Genomic DNA, 19,815 nt, shown 5'->3' with positions numbered 1-19,815 from the left:
AAATTTCCCACAAATAAGTAATGCCTTAGTCATCAAATGACATTTAATGAGCCCATGTTTTTTCTTTCTGTGCATGTAAGTTACTCTCAGTAAGCACTTTTGAGGGTGGCATTAACTAATTATCAGTGCTTTAGTGCACTGCAAGGGACACAGACCTTTCTTCCATGTTCCTTTTTGTGATACAGCTGTAGACGCACGCTCTTGGGGTAAGGTCAGAGCACTGAAGCTGCTTGTGTTTGGGGTTCCCCTTGGCCCCCAAAGGATGGATCCCAGAGGTGAAGAAGAGGTGGCCACACAGGTGCAGGAGGTCTCTGCTGCCTGCAAGAGTACCATCCTGCACACTGCCCTTGTCGGCAGATGCCAGGGAGCCTGGGAGGCCTGCCCACATTTGAATTAAATCACCCCACCCCCCTGCCCCCACCCCCGCCAGGAAAGCAGAGGCAGTCCACCCCCAGGAGACAGCTTCCCGGAGTACAGACCAGGATATCCCCAGAGAGCACTTGCACTTCTAACATTCTGACTTCTGCTGTGACCTCCTGGGAGCAGCCCTCTGAGTGTTAGCTTGGAAGGGGTATAGGCCATTTTTTAAGTTGGATGAAATTGTTTAATAGTTTTTAATGTTTAATGGGTGAAACTTGTCATGGTTTCGAAAGAGTCTGTGTTTTCCCATTGCTGCAGTCCATCTGGAACCATGGGGTTTATATGCTTAAGACCCAAGTCAAAAAAAAAAAAAAAAAAAAAGACCTAAGTCAGCTGACAAGGGAAGGGGAGGAAGGAGTTATCAGAACCTGTCTAAAGCTCATGACCTCTGGGGTCAATGGCTTCTAAGAAAAAGCAGGACATCTGTATCAGTAGTATATTTGCCTTTGAAGGTAAAGCCACTGTTTATTTATACTTTTGCTGTTTTGCGTCCAATGCCACAGTTAATTATGGTGAACTTGGTATTGTGATGTCCTTGGCATGTCACCTGGACTGTTGGAGGACAGGGCTGGGAGGCTTGTGTGTGCATCTCTACCTTGGGATGGCGGTTGGGGGTAGTGAGGGTTGGTAGGGGAGGTGCTCCACTGCGGTGTCTCACGATCTCCTTCCCCTTCAGATAGTAACGAGAGGCTGCGAGACCGTGGAAATGACCCTGAGGAGGAACGGGCTGGGCCAGCTTGGCTTCCACGTCAATTTTGAAGGCATTGTTGCCGACGTGGAACCTTTTGGCTTTGCCTGGAAGGCTGGCCTCCGCCAAGGGAGCCGCCTCGTGGAGATCTGCAAAGTGGCTGTGGCCACCCTGACCCATGAGCAGATGATTGACCTGCTCCGAACTTCCGTGACTGTGAAGGTGGTCATTATCCAGCCCCACGATGATGGCTCACCCCGGAGGTAAGGCATGGGAGGCCCTGTACAGGGCTCGCCCCCTTCTTGGCCTCTGTAGCAAATGCTGTCCTGGCTGCTCCCACAGGATCCGCAGAAGATGCTGTCAGATGCATCTATAGCCAAAGTCATTTGGACATCAACCATTAGAGCGATTTAAAGAAAGCTTTAAAAAAGTTATTAGTGTATAATAAATGATCAATTACAATTTTCTAAGCAATTTCTAGGAACATTGACCATGTAAAAGCAGAGATCTTCCAAACTAAGGAGCAAGAGCACTCTGCTTGGTTCACCTGGACTGCTGAGATTCATGTCTAAGAGGAAATATTCTTTTTATTTTTTAAGATTTTATTTATTTATTCATGAGAGACACAGAGAGAGAGGCAGAGACATAGGCAGAAGGAGAAGCAGGCTCCATGCAGGGAGTCTGATGTGGGACTCGATCCCGGGACTCCAGGATCACGTCCTGAGCTGAAGGCAGGCGCTTAACCGCTGAGCCACCTAATATTCCCTAAGAGGAAATATTCTTTATCATGGCTCCACCCTTAGCAAGTTAAATACTCTGCACTGCTAGAGTTCCTTTCTATAATGCAAGCTCAATGATTATTAACAGAATACGTAAGAGATCAGTACTGTATGTCAGAAGGAGTGGTGGACCATGAGATACACTCTGTGAAATGACTTCTCCATTCTAGTTGAACTGGTGTAGGACATTCTTGTAAGCCATCACGAGAATCCTATGCAAAGAAGCTCAGAGGTGGATGGGTGGAGAGTAGGAAGAGAATGGAATTAGTGGGAGATATTTTACTTTTTTTTTTTTTTTTTTTTTTTTGAGAGAGAGAGAGAGAGAGGAGAGGAGAAAGGTAGAAAGAGAGAAACAAGAAGACTCCATGCTGAGCAGGGAGCATGATGCAGGGCTCCAGACCAGGACCCTGGGATCATGATCTGAGGTGAAGGTAGATGCTTAACCCATGAAGCCACCCAAGTGCCCCAGTAGTGTTCCACTGTTAATAGAAAATAATTGTGCTCAACATCAAGATCTTAGGCCAAAATGGGAACAAATGCCAATTAAGAATGAGCCATCCATCTGGCTGTGGCCCTCTGTTATGCTGTAGAGTGTCTGGTAGTAGAAGCCAGTGTGCATTCTCTCCCTAGCTCAAAAGGAGTTCCTACAGGCCTCCTTCCAGTCTCTGGCTTTTGAGAGATAGGCATGCTTGGAATCCAGGCCTTAGCAGTGTGATTTTGGGTCATGCCCATGCTCTCTCTAAGCCTTACTGTCTCTCCATGAGATGTGAATTAAAATATTGCCTATCTCAGACTTCTTTTATTTTTTTTATTTATTTTTTCCTTTTTATTTATTGAAGTTCGATTTGCCAACATACAGTATAACACCCAGTGATCATCCCATCAAGTCCCCTCAGACTACTTTTATAAAGATTAAGTAAGAATGATACATATAAAGCACATAGCATGATCAGAACTGCACACATTTTAGTTACTAAAAAAATTTTTAAAATTTAGGATATTTGTGTGAGTTTTTTCATGCTCTAAAAGAAATTCTTATTATTCCAAGTTAGCAAGATGACTGCCTACTTTCTGGATGTACTTCCATGGTAACTGAGATCATTCTTTGTACTTTGTGTCCTTACTTCATTCTGTGAACCACCGCTGTCCAACTGCAGCTTCTGTGATGATCATGTTCCATATCTGCACTCTCTGAAAGAATGGCCACTAGCCACATGCAATTATCACACACTTGAGCTAGTGCTACTAAGAAAGCAAATTTTTCATTTCAGTTGATTTACATAGCCACCTGTGGCTAGTGGCTACCATTTTTTGGCTAGATCAGCCCTAAACCATGGCCTTTTTTAGAACACAGACCAGAGGCATACTGTATACCTTCCTTCCTGGTTAGCATGCAGACTTTGCAAAAGTCTGTTTCTGTTAAATTTCTTACTACTTAAAAAAAAATAAAAACAAAAATAAAATAAAATAAAATAAAATAAAATAAAATAAAATAAATAAATAAAATAAAATAAAATAAACTTCTTACCACTTGTTACCTGCCTGACTTCCTGTGGGTTTGTTTCCTATATCTACCCAGTAGTTTTATAAAATAAAGTTCTAATGAGCTGAAATTCTTCTTGAGAGTAGCAGGTGTATGTCACGGGAAATATCCAGGATGCTTCTTGTTGCCTTGCCAGGTTCTGTCCTGTTCAGTCTGTTTGCTTTCTGAGAATCCCCCGAATCACACATAGTAGTATGAGTGCAAAGAAATCAAAGACAAACTATTTTATTAAAAATTAGACTTGGAAATAATAAAAGGCAAGTCTTTAGACCTTTGAAACCACAATATTGTGTAAGTGAAGTGTTTTAAAATAAAATTTAAGCCAGTTGCCAGAAATTTTTCCATATAAAAATTTTTCTTCTTTTGATTGAAATACAGATTTATAAATCTGGTAAGTATCTGTCTTAGAGGTTGATTACTGCTATGGAGTTAGACAGAAAAAGTTGCCATATTCACCTTTTGAGTTAAAAAATGACATTTCTTGGGAAACCTGGGTAGCTCAGTCGGTTAAGCATCTGCCTTCAGCTCAGGTCATGGTCTTGGGGTCCTGGTAACAAGTCCCGCATTAGACTCCTTGCTCAGCAGGAATCCTGCTTCTCTCTTTGCCTGCTGCTTCCCCTACTTGTTTGCTCGCTCTCTCGATCTCTCTCTTGATCCCTTTCTCTTTCTCTCTGACAAATGAAATATATTTTTAAAAAATGACATTTCTTACCTATTTATAATTCTGACCTCCTGTTGCTCAGTAGAATTTTTTTTTAACTTTTCAAGAGCTCTGGTTAATGAAGATGTTGAAGTTCTTATGTTTGGTATTTAGAATGTATGATTTAGAAGAATATAATTTCCTGAGAAGTACTGAATTATTTCTCAGCTCAAACAAACAAACAAACAAACAAACACTACCATTTAAAAGTTCCGGCTGGGGCAGCCCCGGTGGTACAGCAGTTTAGCGCCTGCCTTCAGCCCCGGGGTGTGATCCTGGAGATCCGGGATCGAGTCCCACGTCAGGCTCCCTGCATGGAGCCTGCTTCTCCCTCTGACTGTGTCTCTGCTTCTCTGTGTGTGTGTGTCTCATGAATAAATAAAATCTTAAAAAAAATAATTAAAAAATAAAAAAATAAAAATAAAAGTTCTGGCTGTTACTTTTCTATTCAAGGACATGTTTTCTGCCTTGGTCTGCACATAATGAATTCTTTGTTTTAAATGCAAATGTTTTTATTAAAGCTCTTCAAGGTATTTACAGATTTTGTCTTTGTTTCCTCAGAGTCTCATTAATGTCATTTCCTGAAGATACAGACTTCTCTCCTGATTAATCTGGAATCACTGTCTCATGTATTTTTACCTTAGTCAGGGTCAGAATGAGCTGTTTGCCTGGTAGTGACACCCTGCCTGCCCCTCGCCCCCATTTCTGCAAGTCACGAAGGTTTAAAGCCTCGTGTTTGTTATTTCAGATTCTTTCCATCCAGTCTTCCAATTTTGTGGGAATTTGAATCTCAGTTTTTAAGTCCATATTTTTGTTAGTTTGGGATTCGTGTTCTGCCTGTAACTGCCTGGGCTCCCTGATCAAAGTACTTGCTGTTGTCAGGCGGCTTCGCGTAACAAGAAGTGATCCTTGCAGTAACAGCCCTTTGCTTCAGACCGCAAAACAAGGATGAAACGTCATTTTAAATTTCATCTGTGCTCCAGCAAGTTTAGCCTCTATGTTATTAGATTTTTTTAAGGAACAGTTTTGGGATGGGTGGGCAGGGGGGCATAATAGGGGAAATGGATAGCCCCTTCGCTCATTTAAAAAATTAAAGTACAAAACTTGTAAGTGAAACATCGCTTAGTGCCATTTCTCCTTAGCAAAATATACAAGGATCTTCCGCAAGCTAAAGCTACATGTGTGATTTGTGGCATGGATAATTACTGCCATCTTTTTCACACACTGTTCAGAGTGCTTGTCAGGGAGGGGCAGAAAAAAGAAGATGTTAATTTAGATGCATGTGTGTGTGCCTGTGGGCGCACACGTCTATGTGTGCGCGTGTGTGCACGTGGATGTGTTTGTGCGCACGTGTGTGTTGATCTCTAATGTAAGACCCATAGGACTACAAAAACAGACAAATCAGTGAATGGCAAAGATACTTCAGTCTTTGTCAGCATCACGAATGATAGAGTGAAAAATGCTCCAATTCATTTTTGCCATTGATCAGCTGGATTTTCTCCAGCAGGACCTTAGTGGGGAATGACTCGCCTCCACCCTGTCTGTTGCCATCAGCAGTAGGATAGGCCTGTCCGCTAATAGACTTAATTCTGATTGTTCACAGGTCAGGAGGTGTTTGCTCATGACTCAGAAGCTGCTGGATTAAATGAAGTCTTTAGTTGGGAAAGTATTTATCAAAAGCTCCCCCAACATTTTGAAGTCCTGTTCTCCAGCCTCGAGGTGATGGTAATTCGGCTGTCCCTCAGCTTGAAAGGAAGGCAGATCCGTTTTCCCTTTCCCTTGTGGAGATCCAGAGTATACTGAATGAGGAGGATCCCTTCGGGAATGCTTATTAACTGATGTCGTGCTGGGGTTAGACCGGGAGCAAATTCACATAGACGGGGAATGAGTGGCAAGAAGCAGTTGGGGAATAGCACTCTTCAAATGAAAATGAGGTTTTAAAGAGAGGAGGGTTATTTCCCAAGCAGACATCTCTGTGGCAGAGATGAAGAAGACTTGGCTGAAGATGCTTCATTAAGCTCTAACTTGGTTTTGCAAGGGATCACATTGCCCCAGCTCCTAGCCTTCAAAGGTGACTGACACTCTATCACTGTCATTTTAAGGCAAGCACATCAATTTAAAAGCCCGATATAAAGGCAATAACAACTCATCAGAATTATGCATGAGTTGTTATACAATGTGAGTGATGCAGTAAATATGTCCAATAAACGTGGAAATGAAATTCCTTGCTGTGGCGCTTCTGTTTGGGGCGATTTTTCATACTTTGTTGACATACCATCCCAGGCATATTTTTCTATATAATGTGAAACAGTGGAAATTGTCTCATGTCGTCTTGAACCTAAATTGTTATTCTCTCATCATTCTTCTGAAGCTTTATGCTCATTTTATAAATTTATTTTAATTTAAGCTCATTCTATAAATGGAAGCTTTACATTTTTCTGCTGTGCTGCTGGTTGCCAGACCATTCCACTCCCTGAAGTACCCACAAGAAGATGTAGAAATAGAACTAAGAAGGAAAACTCAGTTTTTTTCATGTTAGCAGTTTGGGGAGATAGAGATAAAAATATATAGTGTAGATGGTGAGTTGAGATCTTGACCTTTGTGGTTTTTAGAATAGAATTCCAACTTATTTGAGTGGGTAAGAAAAATCAGTTACATTTGGTACTTTTTTTAAAGATTTTACTTTTTTATTTGAGTGAGAAAGATAGTGAGAAAGAGCATAAGCAGTGGGGAGGGACTGGAGAGGGAAAGGGAGAAGCAGACTCCCCGCTGAGCAGGGAGCCTGACATGGGGCTGGATCCCAGGACCCTGGGATCACAGCCTGAGCCCAAGGCAGATGCTCAACCACTGAGCCACCCAGGTGCTCCACATTTAGTATTGTCTTATGGGTGCCCTCTAGGAATGAATTTTCAGTGTAAACTGAGAGATTCTGCATCCTCTGCCCCATCCCTCCAACTTGAAGTTCAGATTTTTCTCTTCCCCCTTGAAGTAAGAGCTTTGCATTACAGAAGTAACAAAAAGGTGGTGGCCTTGTGTTTACTCATTCCATCTTTTCTTTCACCCTTAGCTGCTTTGTGCCACAAACTTTGCTAGATACTGAAGTGGGGGGAATGACAAGGAAAGATGTCATCCTTATTTCCCTGAAGTCTTTTTTTTTTTTCCTACTTGGCATTCTAAAATAGAGGTCTTCCCAACAGAAGTGTATTTCTCAAACTATAGCAATACTGTATTACTTGATACTTAGTAGCTCAGTACAGAAAATGCTTCATCCTCTCCAGTCAATAATTGACACTTTTGGTGTGCCTGTGTTTTTGTTTTGTTTTGTTTTTTGTTTTTTTAGCAGTTTGAAATGTTGTGATGCCAGTGACATTGTAACATGAGCACAGAGGGTGACAAATAGGTGCATGCATGACAAAGGACAAGTACACTGTGCAAGAATAATGGACAGCCAGTGGGTCTTCTTTTTCATGGAAATACATTCCTCAAAAATCAGGCATCAAATAGCTATTGAGAATCTTCTGTGTTTAACTTTGAAGGATGTACCACAATAAAACGTTGTTCCTGGTCTCAAGCTTCCTAAGGAAAAAAAAAAAAAAAAAAAAGGAAGGATGTTGGCTTCCTGAAGAACTTTCTGAGCCCTTGTTTTAAGTTGAATGATGTACTGAGTACACAGTAGGTGAAGACTCAGTTGCCTGTGTCTGGTGAGGCAGGAGAGGGGTGCAAGCTGATGAATTATTCAATTCCATATAGCCTTACTTCCCATTTAGTAGGGGACACACCCTTTCAATTTGACCTTTATTCAAAGGGCTTGGTCAAGTAGGTTTATGGTCTAGATAGGTCTTTTTCTATGTATTGCCTAGATGTCTATTTCTGTATAAATTAAGGAAATACGTAGAAGAGTGCATTAATGTTTCATGTAGTACCTATTTCATATATGACACTGCCCTAACCTTTACAGTAAGTTACTCTGTGTGGTTATCTCCCCATTGGAAGCTTTTGATTTTTTCTATGCAACAGAAAGAAAGAGTTTGTGATTTAAGTGAATGAGCATCAATTACCCCTGTCACCTTGTTGGATGATTTGGAAAGAGTCTTTTAGCTATTAGCAGGCTATTAGCATAACAGACATTAAAATGATTAAAATATCAGTGATTACTTCAATCCCTAGGGCTATAAAAAGGTTCTTTTACAAAGTGCATAATATAAAAGAAGCAGGTAGTTCATTTGAGGGGATCTATCTGCCTTTGTTCCCAAAGATGCTCTTAGCTCCTCCTGGAAACTGTGACATGATGTGGGCCACATTACTATTCTGACAGTTTTCTGAGGGGGATGATGAAGTGTTTTGGAATGAGTGCTGAGCTAGGAGTCCGGGTTCTGGTGTGAACCTGTCCCTGATTGGCTGTGTGGGTTTTCCAACCTGTCTGAGCCTTCTTCTGAAAGTGGGAGATTTCCTTTGTATTACTTCAGACATTTTTGTGAAACTGAAATGCTATGATGTGTCTGGAAAACTGGGAAGTGCCACACAAGGTGAGCGGGGGATTGGAAGTCAAGAATAAGCATTGCAGTATGTTGTAAGGCTTTATGTTAGATTATTGGGTTCAGTTAAAGGTTCTCTGTGATGCAGCCAAGAAAAATAAAACCAATAGGCAGTTTCAAAGTACAGTAAATGCAAGTCACGATTATGTGATTAAGCCCTTGCTGCACGGTCCACTGCTTACCCCGTACAGGTCCAGGAGTGAACTTATGTAACTGCCTTTTTCTTGTTTCTTTCTTATTCTTTTTTTTTTTTTTTTTTGGTAAAATATAACTTGTTTCTTTCAGTCTTCTCAGTCTTCTAGGTTTTTGGTTTCATTTTGCCACCCTTCAAAAGCATTTTCCCTATTTGTCATCCGTTAGAATTCTTCCCCCTTCTTAGTTTTGAAGTGGCTTAAACTCATGTGTCCTACTTTTATGTAAGATGGAAAGAAAAAGGAACAGGATAATGATGAATTGTTCTATAAGTGAAGGCACATAAAGGGAATCTTACAGCTCCAAAATTTTCTGCAATTCTGATTGTTAAATGAGCTTTACTATTCCATAGTTCTAGAAATCTACATATTATCTAGAAAGAACTTTCATGAACATTTAGGCACCTCTCAGTCTTTATTTAATATTAGCTTCTTCTGTTTTATCAATGGGAAAAACAGTAGTATCTATTTGTAACTGACTTATTTCTTGTGAAGCCAACACTTCGGAAAGCTTATACACTTCCTATGATTTAACATGGATCTAAAGAGAGTGTGCTGTTTCTAAGCTACACGTTGACAGCTCTGGGTTTTGAGCCAAGAGCCCAAACTGTCTCTTTAATGCAGAACAGTGTGATTCCTGGGGAGGGTCCCTGCTGGGGATGGGTAGAGAAAACTGCTATGGCCTGGCTGGGTGGAGCCATCCTTGATGGCCCTGATGGTCAGGCTCGAAGGTAACAGGGATCCTTCAGAACTTCAGCCCAGCCAGTGGTGATTCTACTTTCAAATACTCAAATGATTGATGGCTAACGGGGCGTTCTTCCAGGAAACCAGTGGTGTCATTTTAAAGAAGTTGGTCTTGGGAGAGCAAATGCCCACTTGGGGACCTTGCAGAGTGTCTCTCTAGTTAGGGATGATGCATAAGTACAGTGCTTGGCAGTGTAGGCGGGTGCCTGTAACGGTGACCCGGAGCAGGAACCATCTCTGTGTTGCTCTAGAACCCTACTCGTAGGTAACGTCTTCAGGCAGCTTGAAGCAGGGAGAACGCTGATCAGTGAGGGTACAGTGAAGTTAACGAGTGTCCCTTGTCCAGGAATAGCCATCCCAGAAAGTCTACCAGGCTAAGTTCAGAGGGACAAGTAGTAGTGTTTTGCAGAGTAAAGCAGTAAAATGTAAGATGCTCTGAGGGCGCCAACAAATGAACCTGCTTGTCAGTTTTATAGTTTTCTGTAATATTGCACGTTCAGTGAGCACATTTTTATGACCACTTTGGTCTACAGAATGTTTTGCCTTCCTTCTAATACTACAGAGTAGTAGTAGACCCGGAGAAATTATTGGCTAGACAAGCCATGTTAAGAATTATATGTATTTTTAACCCTGAACCAGAGTGTATATTGATCTCTACCTGGTATGTTAATTAGAAGCATAAGTAGGTGACAGATTCATTTGGTATTGAGCAAAGAGGAAATCCATATGCTTACATGGAAGTGTCCCCACAGCCTTCTCTAACGTCTTTGAATGTCTTCTTTGGGCAAGCAAACTGTGAAAAGTGTGCTAGAAGCTAGAGACACACAGTTCATGTCTGTGGACTTGATTTGATGTATGTCAAAAGGAAGCTGAGAGCATTTTTCTGTGAAGTCTGAATTTGTATGCTAATGCAAGGAAGCTAAAGGCTTTCTTTAAAAATGTTCAGTTATACACAACATTAGCAGTTCACTCTTTGGGGGAATGTCTTTTTGTGCTAGGTGTTTTGGCATTTGGTCACTTTGAGTTTCTTTGGTCTTTACCTAGTGGTCAGAAATCTTTACCATGCGCTCCTTCAGGGCAGCACCAGGCTTGATGCTCTCTCCCGAGGAGCGGAGATTTCTCACCTGATGTCCTTGCACTGTAGCTATCCATGGAGACAAAGAGGAGTGTGCAGAGACAGGTGCGGGTGGGGATGAGTTTCTCAGACTCGCTGCTGCTGCTGGAGGACCTCTGCTGTAGGTTAATTGGCAATTCTTATTTTAGACCACTCCTTATTTCCCTAAAAATTGGTTGAATTTTCTATACTTGTCCTTCCAGACATTTCTTAGAACAGAACTATATTTGACTAGGTTTGCTGGAATGTTAAAATTAGCGGGTTTTATTCGATGATTGAGTCCTAGAAGTAAACAAAGCAGAAACCTAGTTTATAAGAGTAGTTGCCATAGAAGTGTCACATACTAACAAAATTAATTTTGATTTTCACATAAAGCCATTCTTTTGAAAAAAGCTGATCTTTATTAGAGCCAGAGAATGCTTGTTTTTACTATTAAGTAGATCATTTACATATGACTTTGTGCAAGAGGTTGAAAATAAAATAATTCCGAGTCTCCCCTCGACCTCATGCATTCACACACATTTTTGTCATCACTCTCTAAAATATTACTCATGATTATGCATTTATATAATGTTTTTCCTTACAGATTTAAGCTAAATTACAATGTCTTATTAAAGGCTACAATCTATGAGCATGAATTAAATATTCCACACACCTCCATCATCTGTCTTGTCTTTGCTTTTTCTTCCTTTTAAGCCTAGCCCAGTAAAGTTGGAGCCCAGACAGGCACTGGAAATACCCTTTGCCCTTTGGTCCACAAGATTCAAGGTTTCATGTTCCTTCCATTCAAATACAACCCCAGGACCTGTAACCTGGGTAGGTCTCCTTCCTTTGAGGATTCCCTAACCTGTACTCTTCGGGTAACTGCAAGCTTTGAGACCAAAGCCTGGGGGTTCATTTGAATATCCAGTGACTTCCTTAGAGCACCAGGTTGGGTAGAAGACAAGAGTAGTAGGTTTTATCCATATTCTGATATTACTCTCCTGTCCCACCTTCATGACTTTGAATTAGGTTGTTGGTCATGGATGAATCAGTAGTCCCAGGAGATGTGTCATCTAGTTAATGAGAAAAACACTTGGAAACAGTACAAGTCCATGAGTGAAAGTTGGAGAACCTTGACATTTTATAAAATAATAATCGTAATAATAATAATAATAGCCATGTGATCCAGTATAAATTTGGGCTTATCAGATTTGACCAATCATTTAGCTAACCCATTTCTGAAATTCAGGGTAATTTAAACTCACCTAGGTAAGAGATTAATTTTGCTTTGGGGAAAGGAGAGTTAAAAGATGAAGTAAAAGTTTAACACAACAGGCGTGAGTATCTTTTTTGGACGGGTTATTCAGTCTACTTCTGTTCTCAGAGGGTAGCACCAACTATCTGTTTGGTTTCCCAAGCTGGAAAGCAGGCTGTTGTTCTAGTCCTACCTGTCTCTTCATCCCAAGATCCCAAGTACTGTTGGGTTGACGGGTAGGAAGCAACTTTCATCCAGGATTGTTGTTGAGAAAAATGAAGCTGTTCTGTGCCTTGGCCCTTTTTGTGAGGCCAGCCCCACCTTCCTGTCCTGCGAGAAGCTCAGGATCTCTTCTGTAACCCAAGAGTTCGAGTTTCACATGATGTCTGAAAAAAACCTTATTGAAGTATGAGTGACATAACAAAGGTACACGCATCTAATGCACAAAGCTTAGTGAGTTTGGAGATACTTATCTCCCATGAAACCATGCCCATGCCCATAAAACCATCACCCTAATCACCATAAATGTACCCATCACCTCCAAACGTTTCTTCCCATGCTACGTATGTACGTATGTGTCTCTTGATGTAGACCTTTCTTCATTCGTTGCATTGGGCAGTCTGTGGACTTTTTACTCTTTTTTTTTTTTTTTTTTTTAATTTACTCATGAGAGAGACAGAGAGAGAGTCAGAGACACAGGCAGAGGGAGAAGCAGGCTCCACACAGGGAGCCCGACACAGGACCCGATCCCAGGTCTCCAGGATCACACCCTGGGCCAAGGGCAGCGCCAAACCGCTGAGCCACCCAGGCTGCCCTTTACTCTGGTTTTTATGAATCTTTTAGTTCTGGAGATTTTCCCGTATTGTTTCTTAATCTCGTCCCCATGTTTTTCCCTTTCCCTTCTTTCTGGTACTTCTGTTAGGTAGACTTTAGACTTCTTAGATTGAGCTTTAATTTCCATATGCTTATTCTCCTGTAACAGTAGAGTTCGTCAATTTAGCTTAGTCTTTGTGGACTTTTTTAGTTTGAATTTTAGCTATCATGTTTTTCAATTTCAAAAGTTCCTTTTTCTGTAAGGAAATGGTTGGTGAGCCTCACTGCAGAGTGATTGGATGGCTTACATCTCATTCCATTTCATTGTCTTTTCTCTAGAGGAAGATTCTGTTTGTCTTTGTGGGGTGATCAGCATTTTGAAGCTAGGTTTGAAGGAAGGAGAAATGACTCTAGGTCTCATTTTCCAGTGAGACTTCTGCTTAACCTTTTGTTTTTGGCCATGCTGTCCTCTGTGACTGGAGTTTGGATCCTTTAGGTGGAGTTCCCTGGACCATTGTTCTTGCCCTTTAGAGGCAGGAGTGGTTAGCATGTGACCCGGTGCTGTGTGGTGCTCACGGTGCCCAGGTTCAAAATTCTTTTGGTTGTCTCTTTTCTAAACCACCCCTTCCTCTGAAGCCTTCTCTTTCACTTTTATCTCCTGCACTGAGTGCCTGGAACTTCCTGTCCCTGGGCATGCTCAGGGTCATGCCAAGGGAATGGTCTCATTTCTCCTTGTCTCCCTCTGCACACCCTTGGGTTTTGCCTTCCTCTGCTCTGCTGAACCATCAGCACTATTCCATTTGCCTTCCATCTGTGATTGCTGTGGTTTAGAGTTTCAGTTGTCTCAAATTTGGTAGATGGTCAAGTTTGTTTCTTGTTCTCTTCGTTCTTATATGATTTTGAAAAGAGGCTGAAGTGTTCCTCTACCATCTTGAGAATCGAAGTCTCTTTTTTAAAGAACCACACCTTCCTCTAGTAGATGTCTCGGAGAGGGTGAGATGGGTGGGATGTAGAATATTAGCAAGTTTTTATATTGACTCTGGAACGTCCGGGAAAGGCACTGGCTTTACCAACACGGTAAACTGAGATGATTTGCCCTGGTGCTCAGATTTAAAACTTAACCTTGTCTCCTGCGTCCTTGCCATACTGCACAGGTTAGTTTCACAGACTAACTCTGGTCAAGTTGATAGTATTATTTGTGCTGTGTAATTAATGAGAAACTTGAGAAAGTCTGGCATAAACCACAGTTTGAGGTTAACAGGTCTTACGTTCCTGACTGGTCACTTGAGTACGTGAGAGGGCACCCCAGCGGGTAGCGTCTGGGGGACTGTAATAATGCTAGTTTAAGAGAGTGACTATGGTAACTAAGAACCCCACTTTGACAAGATGGGCACTCATATTTCCTCTTGACTGTGACAGCTTATTAGTTTTGTTCTTCACTTTTCTCAGACTCACTAGAAAAACTGACATGCGACTAATTCCTACATAATATAACTGTACTTCTTTTGAATCTGTTCAGATTGTATATGAGGCATTTTTAATCTGTTAAAGTTTGTTTATTGCCCATGTTTCAGTGTGCAAGAATTCACATATGCAAATGGTTAAAGATGTTTTCGGGTCTAAGAAGTAAGCAAACAACCTAGAAAGACAGGATATATGCACATAATGCCTAAGGCAATATCGGTCAGATAACCAGAGCCACAAGCGTGATGTTGGATGCTACTGGTTCATACTGGATCATAGACAGGGCCTCCATATGCCCTCCAAAAGACAGAGCCCCCATACCCCAGGGATGTTCCTGAGGGCAGGTGGCTCTGCTCCATCATCTGGAAGCCACTAGCAGCCTCGCGGATGGCTTGGCATGGAGCCTCCCTACTTACCTGCTCTTCTCTGCCCAACAGAGGGTGTTCAGAGCTCTGTCGCATCCCCATGGTGGAGTACAAACTGGACAGTGAGGGCACCCCATGCGAGTACAAAACCCCCTTCCGGAGGAATACCACGTGGCACCGCGTGCCCACCCCGGCCCTGCAGCCCCTGTCCCGGGCCTCCCCCGTGCCCGGCACGCCCGACCGACTGCAGTGCCAGCAGCTGCTCCAACAGGCCCAGGCTGCCATCCCTCGAAGCACCTCCTTCGACCGGAAGCTGCCCGACGGCACGAGGTAAGGCTGGCGTCTTTCCTCTAGGACTCGGATTAGAACTTGATGTTGTGTGTGTGTGTGTGGGGGGGTGACTTTTCTATTTGGCTTGTTTCTGAGTTAGCTTATTTTGAACAAGTTGGCAGGCAGGGCCACAGGGATCTGTCCACCCCTGCCCAGTGGTGGTGCTGATAACCTACAGGTCCTACCCCAGACTCACCCACCAGGACCTCGGCTTTCCCTCTCCTGGTGACCTGCCTCCCTAAACCATCTTGGGCAAGGTATCCGAGATGGAATTCTTCATGAGCCTCTAGATAAGTGCAAGCAGCTTTGAATATAAAGAAAACTACAAAATCAGTGACTAAATCCCATCATCCTAATGTGTATATTTTAAGAGGTCCAAGATCATTAGCATTTCTTTCTGTTTTTTTTATTTGAAGCACGCTGAAATAATTTTAAAATTGATTTTTTTAAAGATTTTATTTATTTATTCATGATAGACATAGAGAGAGAGAGAGGCAGAGAGAGGCAGAGACACAGGCAGAGGGAGAAGCAGGCTTCATGCCGGGAGCCCGACGTGGGACTTGATTCCAGCACTCCAGGATCATGCCCTGGGCCAAAGGCAGGCGCTAAACCGCTGAGCCACCCAGGGAACCCCTAAAATTGATTTTTTAAGATGTATTTATTTATTTGAGAGAGAGTGGGGAGATGGGCAGAGGCAGAGAATCTCAAGCAGAGTGTCCGCCAAGCAGGGAACCTGACACAGACAGGGCTCAGGCTCAGTCTCGTGACCCTGAGATCATAACCTGAGCCTAAACCAAGAGTCAGACGCTTAACTGACTGAAACAACACTTAGGCGCCCCCAAAATTAATTTTTGAATGAGAGAACGCACTTTTTTAAAAGTGCATCTATGGCATTAGAAGCTGGCGAGAATTTTTGGTTGCATAATTCCCATTATGGTAGTTTTAAGTGAACAAAATGGTAAACTTATTTGGTTTCATAACTTATGGGCCATAGAGATGCCATGAGTTTCCTCAAAGTGGTTTGCCAGGCTCTGGTCTAATAGAGCTTTGGAAGCAAGGATGCTGAGCCAGGCTGCTTACCTGATGTGTATATGTTCATCTCGGCTATTACTCATCCTCTCCTACCTCTGATTTCCTCATCTGAAAAATAAAACTTAATGATAGAGACCTCTTCAGGGCATTATGAAGATGGACTCAGTCAATATTTGCAAACTGCTTAGAACCATTCCTGGCATGTAGGAAGCCTATATAAGTATTACTGATAATTAGTAAGATTACAACATGAGGCCTTTCTCTGTTTTTTCCGGTTCATTTTTTCCAGGTTGAATGCAGGAAAAGTGTTCAGTTTGACATTAAATTATCTTGGCTCTGGCTCTCTGTGCTCAGAGATCTGCTGAGTTTATAAACTCCCCATATTCAAAGGAGCACACATAGATAGCCCAGGTGAAAGGGAAGGGGTCTGCAGAGCCTCCCTTGGTAAAGTAACGTTTAGTAAATTCTAGGGGAAAAAAAAAAAAAAAACCTGGAGGGTTCTAGCAGCAAAATAGAAACTTGGCAAGCACGTCTTTATCAAATGACTTCTCTTGAGTATTACTTATTTTTGTGTGTCTGAAATAAATAGGATTGCATCCAATAGATGTGTGAAAATAAATGGCTTTGACAAATGTAGGGTTCTCTCTCTGTGTAGGTTTTAAATACAGGACCAGAACGTGCCTTGCATTAAGTTTCATAGAACAAGTAGTAGTCATGTTTTCGTAATTCTGTATTCTTGGGGGTTCTCTTGCCATTCTTCCATATTTCACTAGAATCGTTACTGTGCTTTATATCTTCAGATGGTGAAGGCTTATTCCTGCCACATCTCTTTCCTGTAATAAACTGCCAGCCATGAGCCACCCGATGTCTCTGGCATCACCAGTTCTTGGCTTATTTGTCCACATTTCATTCTGTTTCACACTGCAATGTGTATTTCTTCCTTTTCTTTGTCATCGAAAATGAGTTTATTTGTAAAACAAAAAGAGCCAGATCCCGATGTTGGTGCTCTGCAGATACCTCAGTGCCCTGTTAATAATTCTAGTCAACATTTCAGAAGTTCACCCAGCAACCAGTCATCCTCCAGTGACCCTGGGCCTGGCGGCAGCGGACCCTGGAGACCTCAAACAACATATGACGGGTACTACTTGGTCTTACCCCATTGCTGGCCCCTGGGTGGGACATGTTCAGTATTGTGCACGGAAGCATTTACTGTGTGCCTGCTGTACACAAGGCTATTTGGGGGATATAAAAATGCCAGGTGGGATTTTAATATTTTTTCATTTTAACAAGGAAAGTTTCTCTGAAAATTAAGGATTTGGGGACTCTACAGGCAATAGCTTTTGGGACTTTTATTCTCACTTAAATTGCTGTCGAGGAGTCCGTTCACAGCCTCTCTTGAAAGTGCATCTTCTCCACAACAGGGTCCCAAATAGGGGAAGGCAGGTTTAGCATTTGGCCATCTTTTCCTGCCTCCTGTTTGAGAACAGCGGAAGGGTGCCTCACACATCAGGCTGAGGACTGTCCCTCATAGTGTGTGTGTGACATCCGAGAGCAGGTCAAGTAGAGCCCAGGGACACCTGGGAACACAGAGATGCTAAATTGACAGAGAAACTTGGGAGAGGAAGCAGATCAGGATGGTACTCCTGGCAATATCTTTTGCCTTTATTGCTTTTAATGGAGTCTGAAGACAGGAGAATGAATGGCCAGGTCAGACGGGAAGGGTCTCCCTGGGGGAGCAGCAGCTTTCTGCTACTGCTCTCACAGGGGCAGAGGGGAAATGTCTCTCCCTGGAATCCGCTGCCTTCTGTTCTAGGCTTAGAAGGAGACATTTGCCATCAGAGTTACATGCCTTCCCTATTACATGCCTTCCCTACCTTTAGGCAATAGATGGAGTCCTTAAAAAGAACTTAAAGAAATTTTTCTCAATTGAGTCGCATTTGAAAAGTAGAGGAGATTTGTTTTAATCAATGGAAAAGCCATTTCTGGCTTTTTCTGCAAACCAGGATCTGTCACTGAATTCTACAAATAAAAATGGCTTTGTAATATGAAGAGGTTTTCTGGGCTTTATTTCTTTTGTAAGATTATATTGTCATATTTGGAGTTTTCATAAAACAGACTCCACCTAGATGTAGTCTGGAGCCAATCAGTCTTATTACTTTCCTTAAAAATTTTGATTTAAAGAAGTTTCAGTGCCATATATTCTCAGCACAAGAAAAAAAAATGAAAACGAAAGTTTTCCTCTAGCCTCCTGGCATTGGCAGCCCTTTTGTGTCTGTAAACGACTGTCATCCAGGTGCCTCTGTTGAGCCAGTGGTGAAACAAGAGTCCTCGATTCCAGGTGCTTGAAGCTTCTCTGGCAGGTTTGGGCCAGCAGACAGGGGCACTCCAGTTTGCCAGGAGCTGACTTCCAATAAGGGGTTTCCCCAGGATTGCCTGCTCAGGAGCAGCACACACAGGGGATGTGCCAGGGGGTGCCTGGCCAGCAGGCCACTCAGCTCTGTGCTCTTTGCAGGTGCCAGTCTCCTCTGCTGCTCGAGCACCAGGGCACAGGCCCTTTGGAGTGTGAAGGAGCCAGGGAACGGGAGGACACGCTGGAAGGAAGCAGGCACCTGGGTAAGGAGAAACCTCCACACCCTTCCACCCTGCTCCCCCTTTCCTGTCATCCCTCATTCATTCATTCATTCGTGTGTTCAGACCACTTGGTACAACATGCCAGTGTGGTCTGCTATGTCTCCCAGTGTCACAGGGGACACAGTCATAGATGATTGTACTTGAGGTGCCCACAGGCATGGAATGTTAACTTTATGGTAGTTGTTCCATGTACTCTTAGAGTGTATCCACCGCTGAGACCAGAAAGTTCCAGAACCACAGTCCTGTTCATTTTCACAAACCATTTTGTTTGGCTTCTGGGTTTGCTTTGCTCTTTTGTCAACACTGGAAATAGATATTCAAATCTTTTCTTTCTGTGACAGAAACCAAATGGCATGGCCCACCTTCCAAAGTCCTGAGCTCCTATAAAGAAAGAGCGCTGCAGAAAGATGGAAGTTGCAAAGACTCCCCCAATAAGCTTTCCCATGTAAGTCCTTCATTGGTAAACTAACCTTTCCTTTAGCCATTCTGAGGCATCTCAGCACCCAGTATTAGCCATACTACCAGGGATTCTCAGTGGAGGTGAAGTAAAAATAAATAAGCTTTCTTTTCCTCCTTAATTTATAAAGACCCTCAAAGAAAGGTCACATAGTAAATTACTGACAAAGCCAAGAATATATCCTTAGCCTTTTGATCTTTGATACCCAGCGTAATACTTATTAAATCACAATCTTGTTTTTAAAATGTGAACTCTTTACCCACTGTGAGCATTAACTGTTCACCCCCTTGTGGGCCTGGCCAGAAACTGTGAAGGAGTATGTGGTTGGAGCACCTCTGCCCATAGCTGACCACCTGATGTCCAGTTCCAGATGGTTGATGGTAAAGTCAGCGGCTGCTAGCTAACCTGCAGGTAGCACTCCAACAAGGCCTGGTGCCTGGCTCTTGGTCATTTGCACTCAGTGTTCCATTTACTCTTCACAGAAGTCTCACCTAATGGGTGAGCCTTACAGGCAACCATAGTTCAGTGAAGCTGAACTTCACCGAACACGAAAACATGAATTGGTAGTGTTTGCCACATAAAGCCAACATTTTAGAGTAGCTTAGTTTGGAAAACTTGCAGGTGAAGGAGTTTTATCATTGCCTGACTTAGTTGCTTTCCTTCCTCCCTCCCTCCCTCCCTCCCTCCCTTCCTTCCTTCCTTCCTTCCTTCCTTTTTTTTTTTAAGATTTTATTTATGTATTCATGAGAGAAACACAGAGAGAGGCAGAGAG

The 19,815-nt window shown here is 42.6% G+C and overlaps 1 protein-coding gene across 8 annotated transcripts in view; it reads left to right on the top strand.

Moving 5' to 3' along the window:
- The window catches only part of SIPA1L2 (signal induced proliferation associated 1 like 2), a 213,412-nt gene that overhangs the window by 153,641 nt on the left and 39,956 nt on the right, over positions 1 to 19,815 (top strand). For 6 of the 8 annotated variants that reach the window (XM_041748992.1, XM_041748994.1, XM_041748988.1 and 3 more), the window contains 5 exons: positions 1,097 to 1,371; positions 14,666 to 14,923; positions 16,998 to 17,093; positions 18,468 to 18,568; positions 18,928 to 19,031. In XM_041748992.1, coding sequence (XP_041604926.1) covers positions 1,097 to 1,371; positions 14,666 to 14,923; positions 16,998 to 17,093; positions 18,468 to 18,568; positions 18,928 to 19,031 — 834 coding nt within the window. The remainder of the gene's footprint in view (positions 1 to 1,096; positions 1,372 to 14,665; positions 14,924 to 16,997; positions 17,094 to 18,467; positions 18,569 to 18,927; positions 19,032 to 19,815) is intronic. The other 2 variants (XM_041748995.1, XM_041748993.1) reach the window with 1 other exon arrangement.

Source organism: Vulpes lagopus, chromosome 3, assembly GCF_018345385.1.
Source record: "Vulpes lagopus strain Blue_001 chromosome 3, ASM1834538v1, whole genome shotgun sequence".
In the NCBI taxonomy this organism is placed as follows: Eukaryota; Metazoa; Chordata; class Mammalia; order Carnivora; family Canidae; genus Vulpes; species Vulpes lagopus.
Note: the sequence above shows the minus strand (reverse complement) of the source record. Positions and strands in the feature narration are given on the sequence as shown.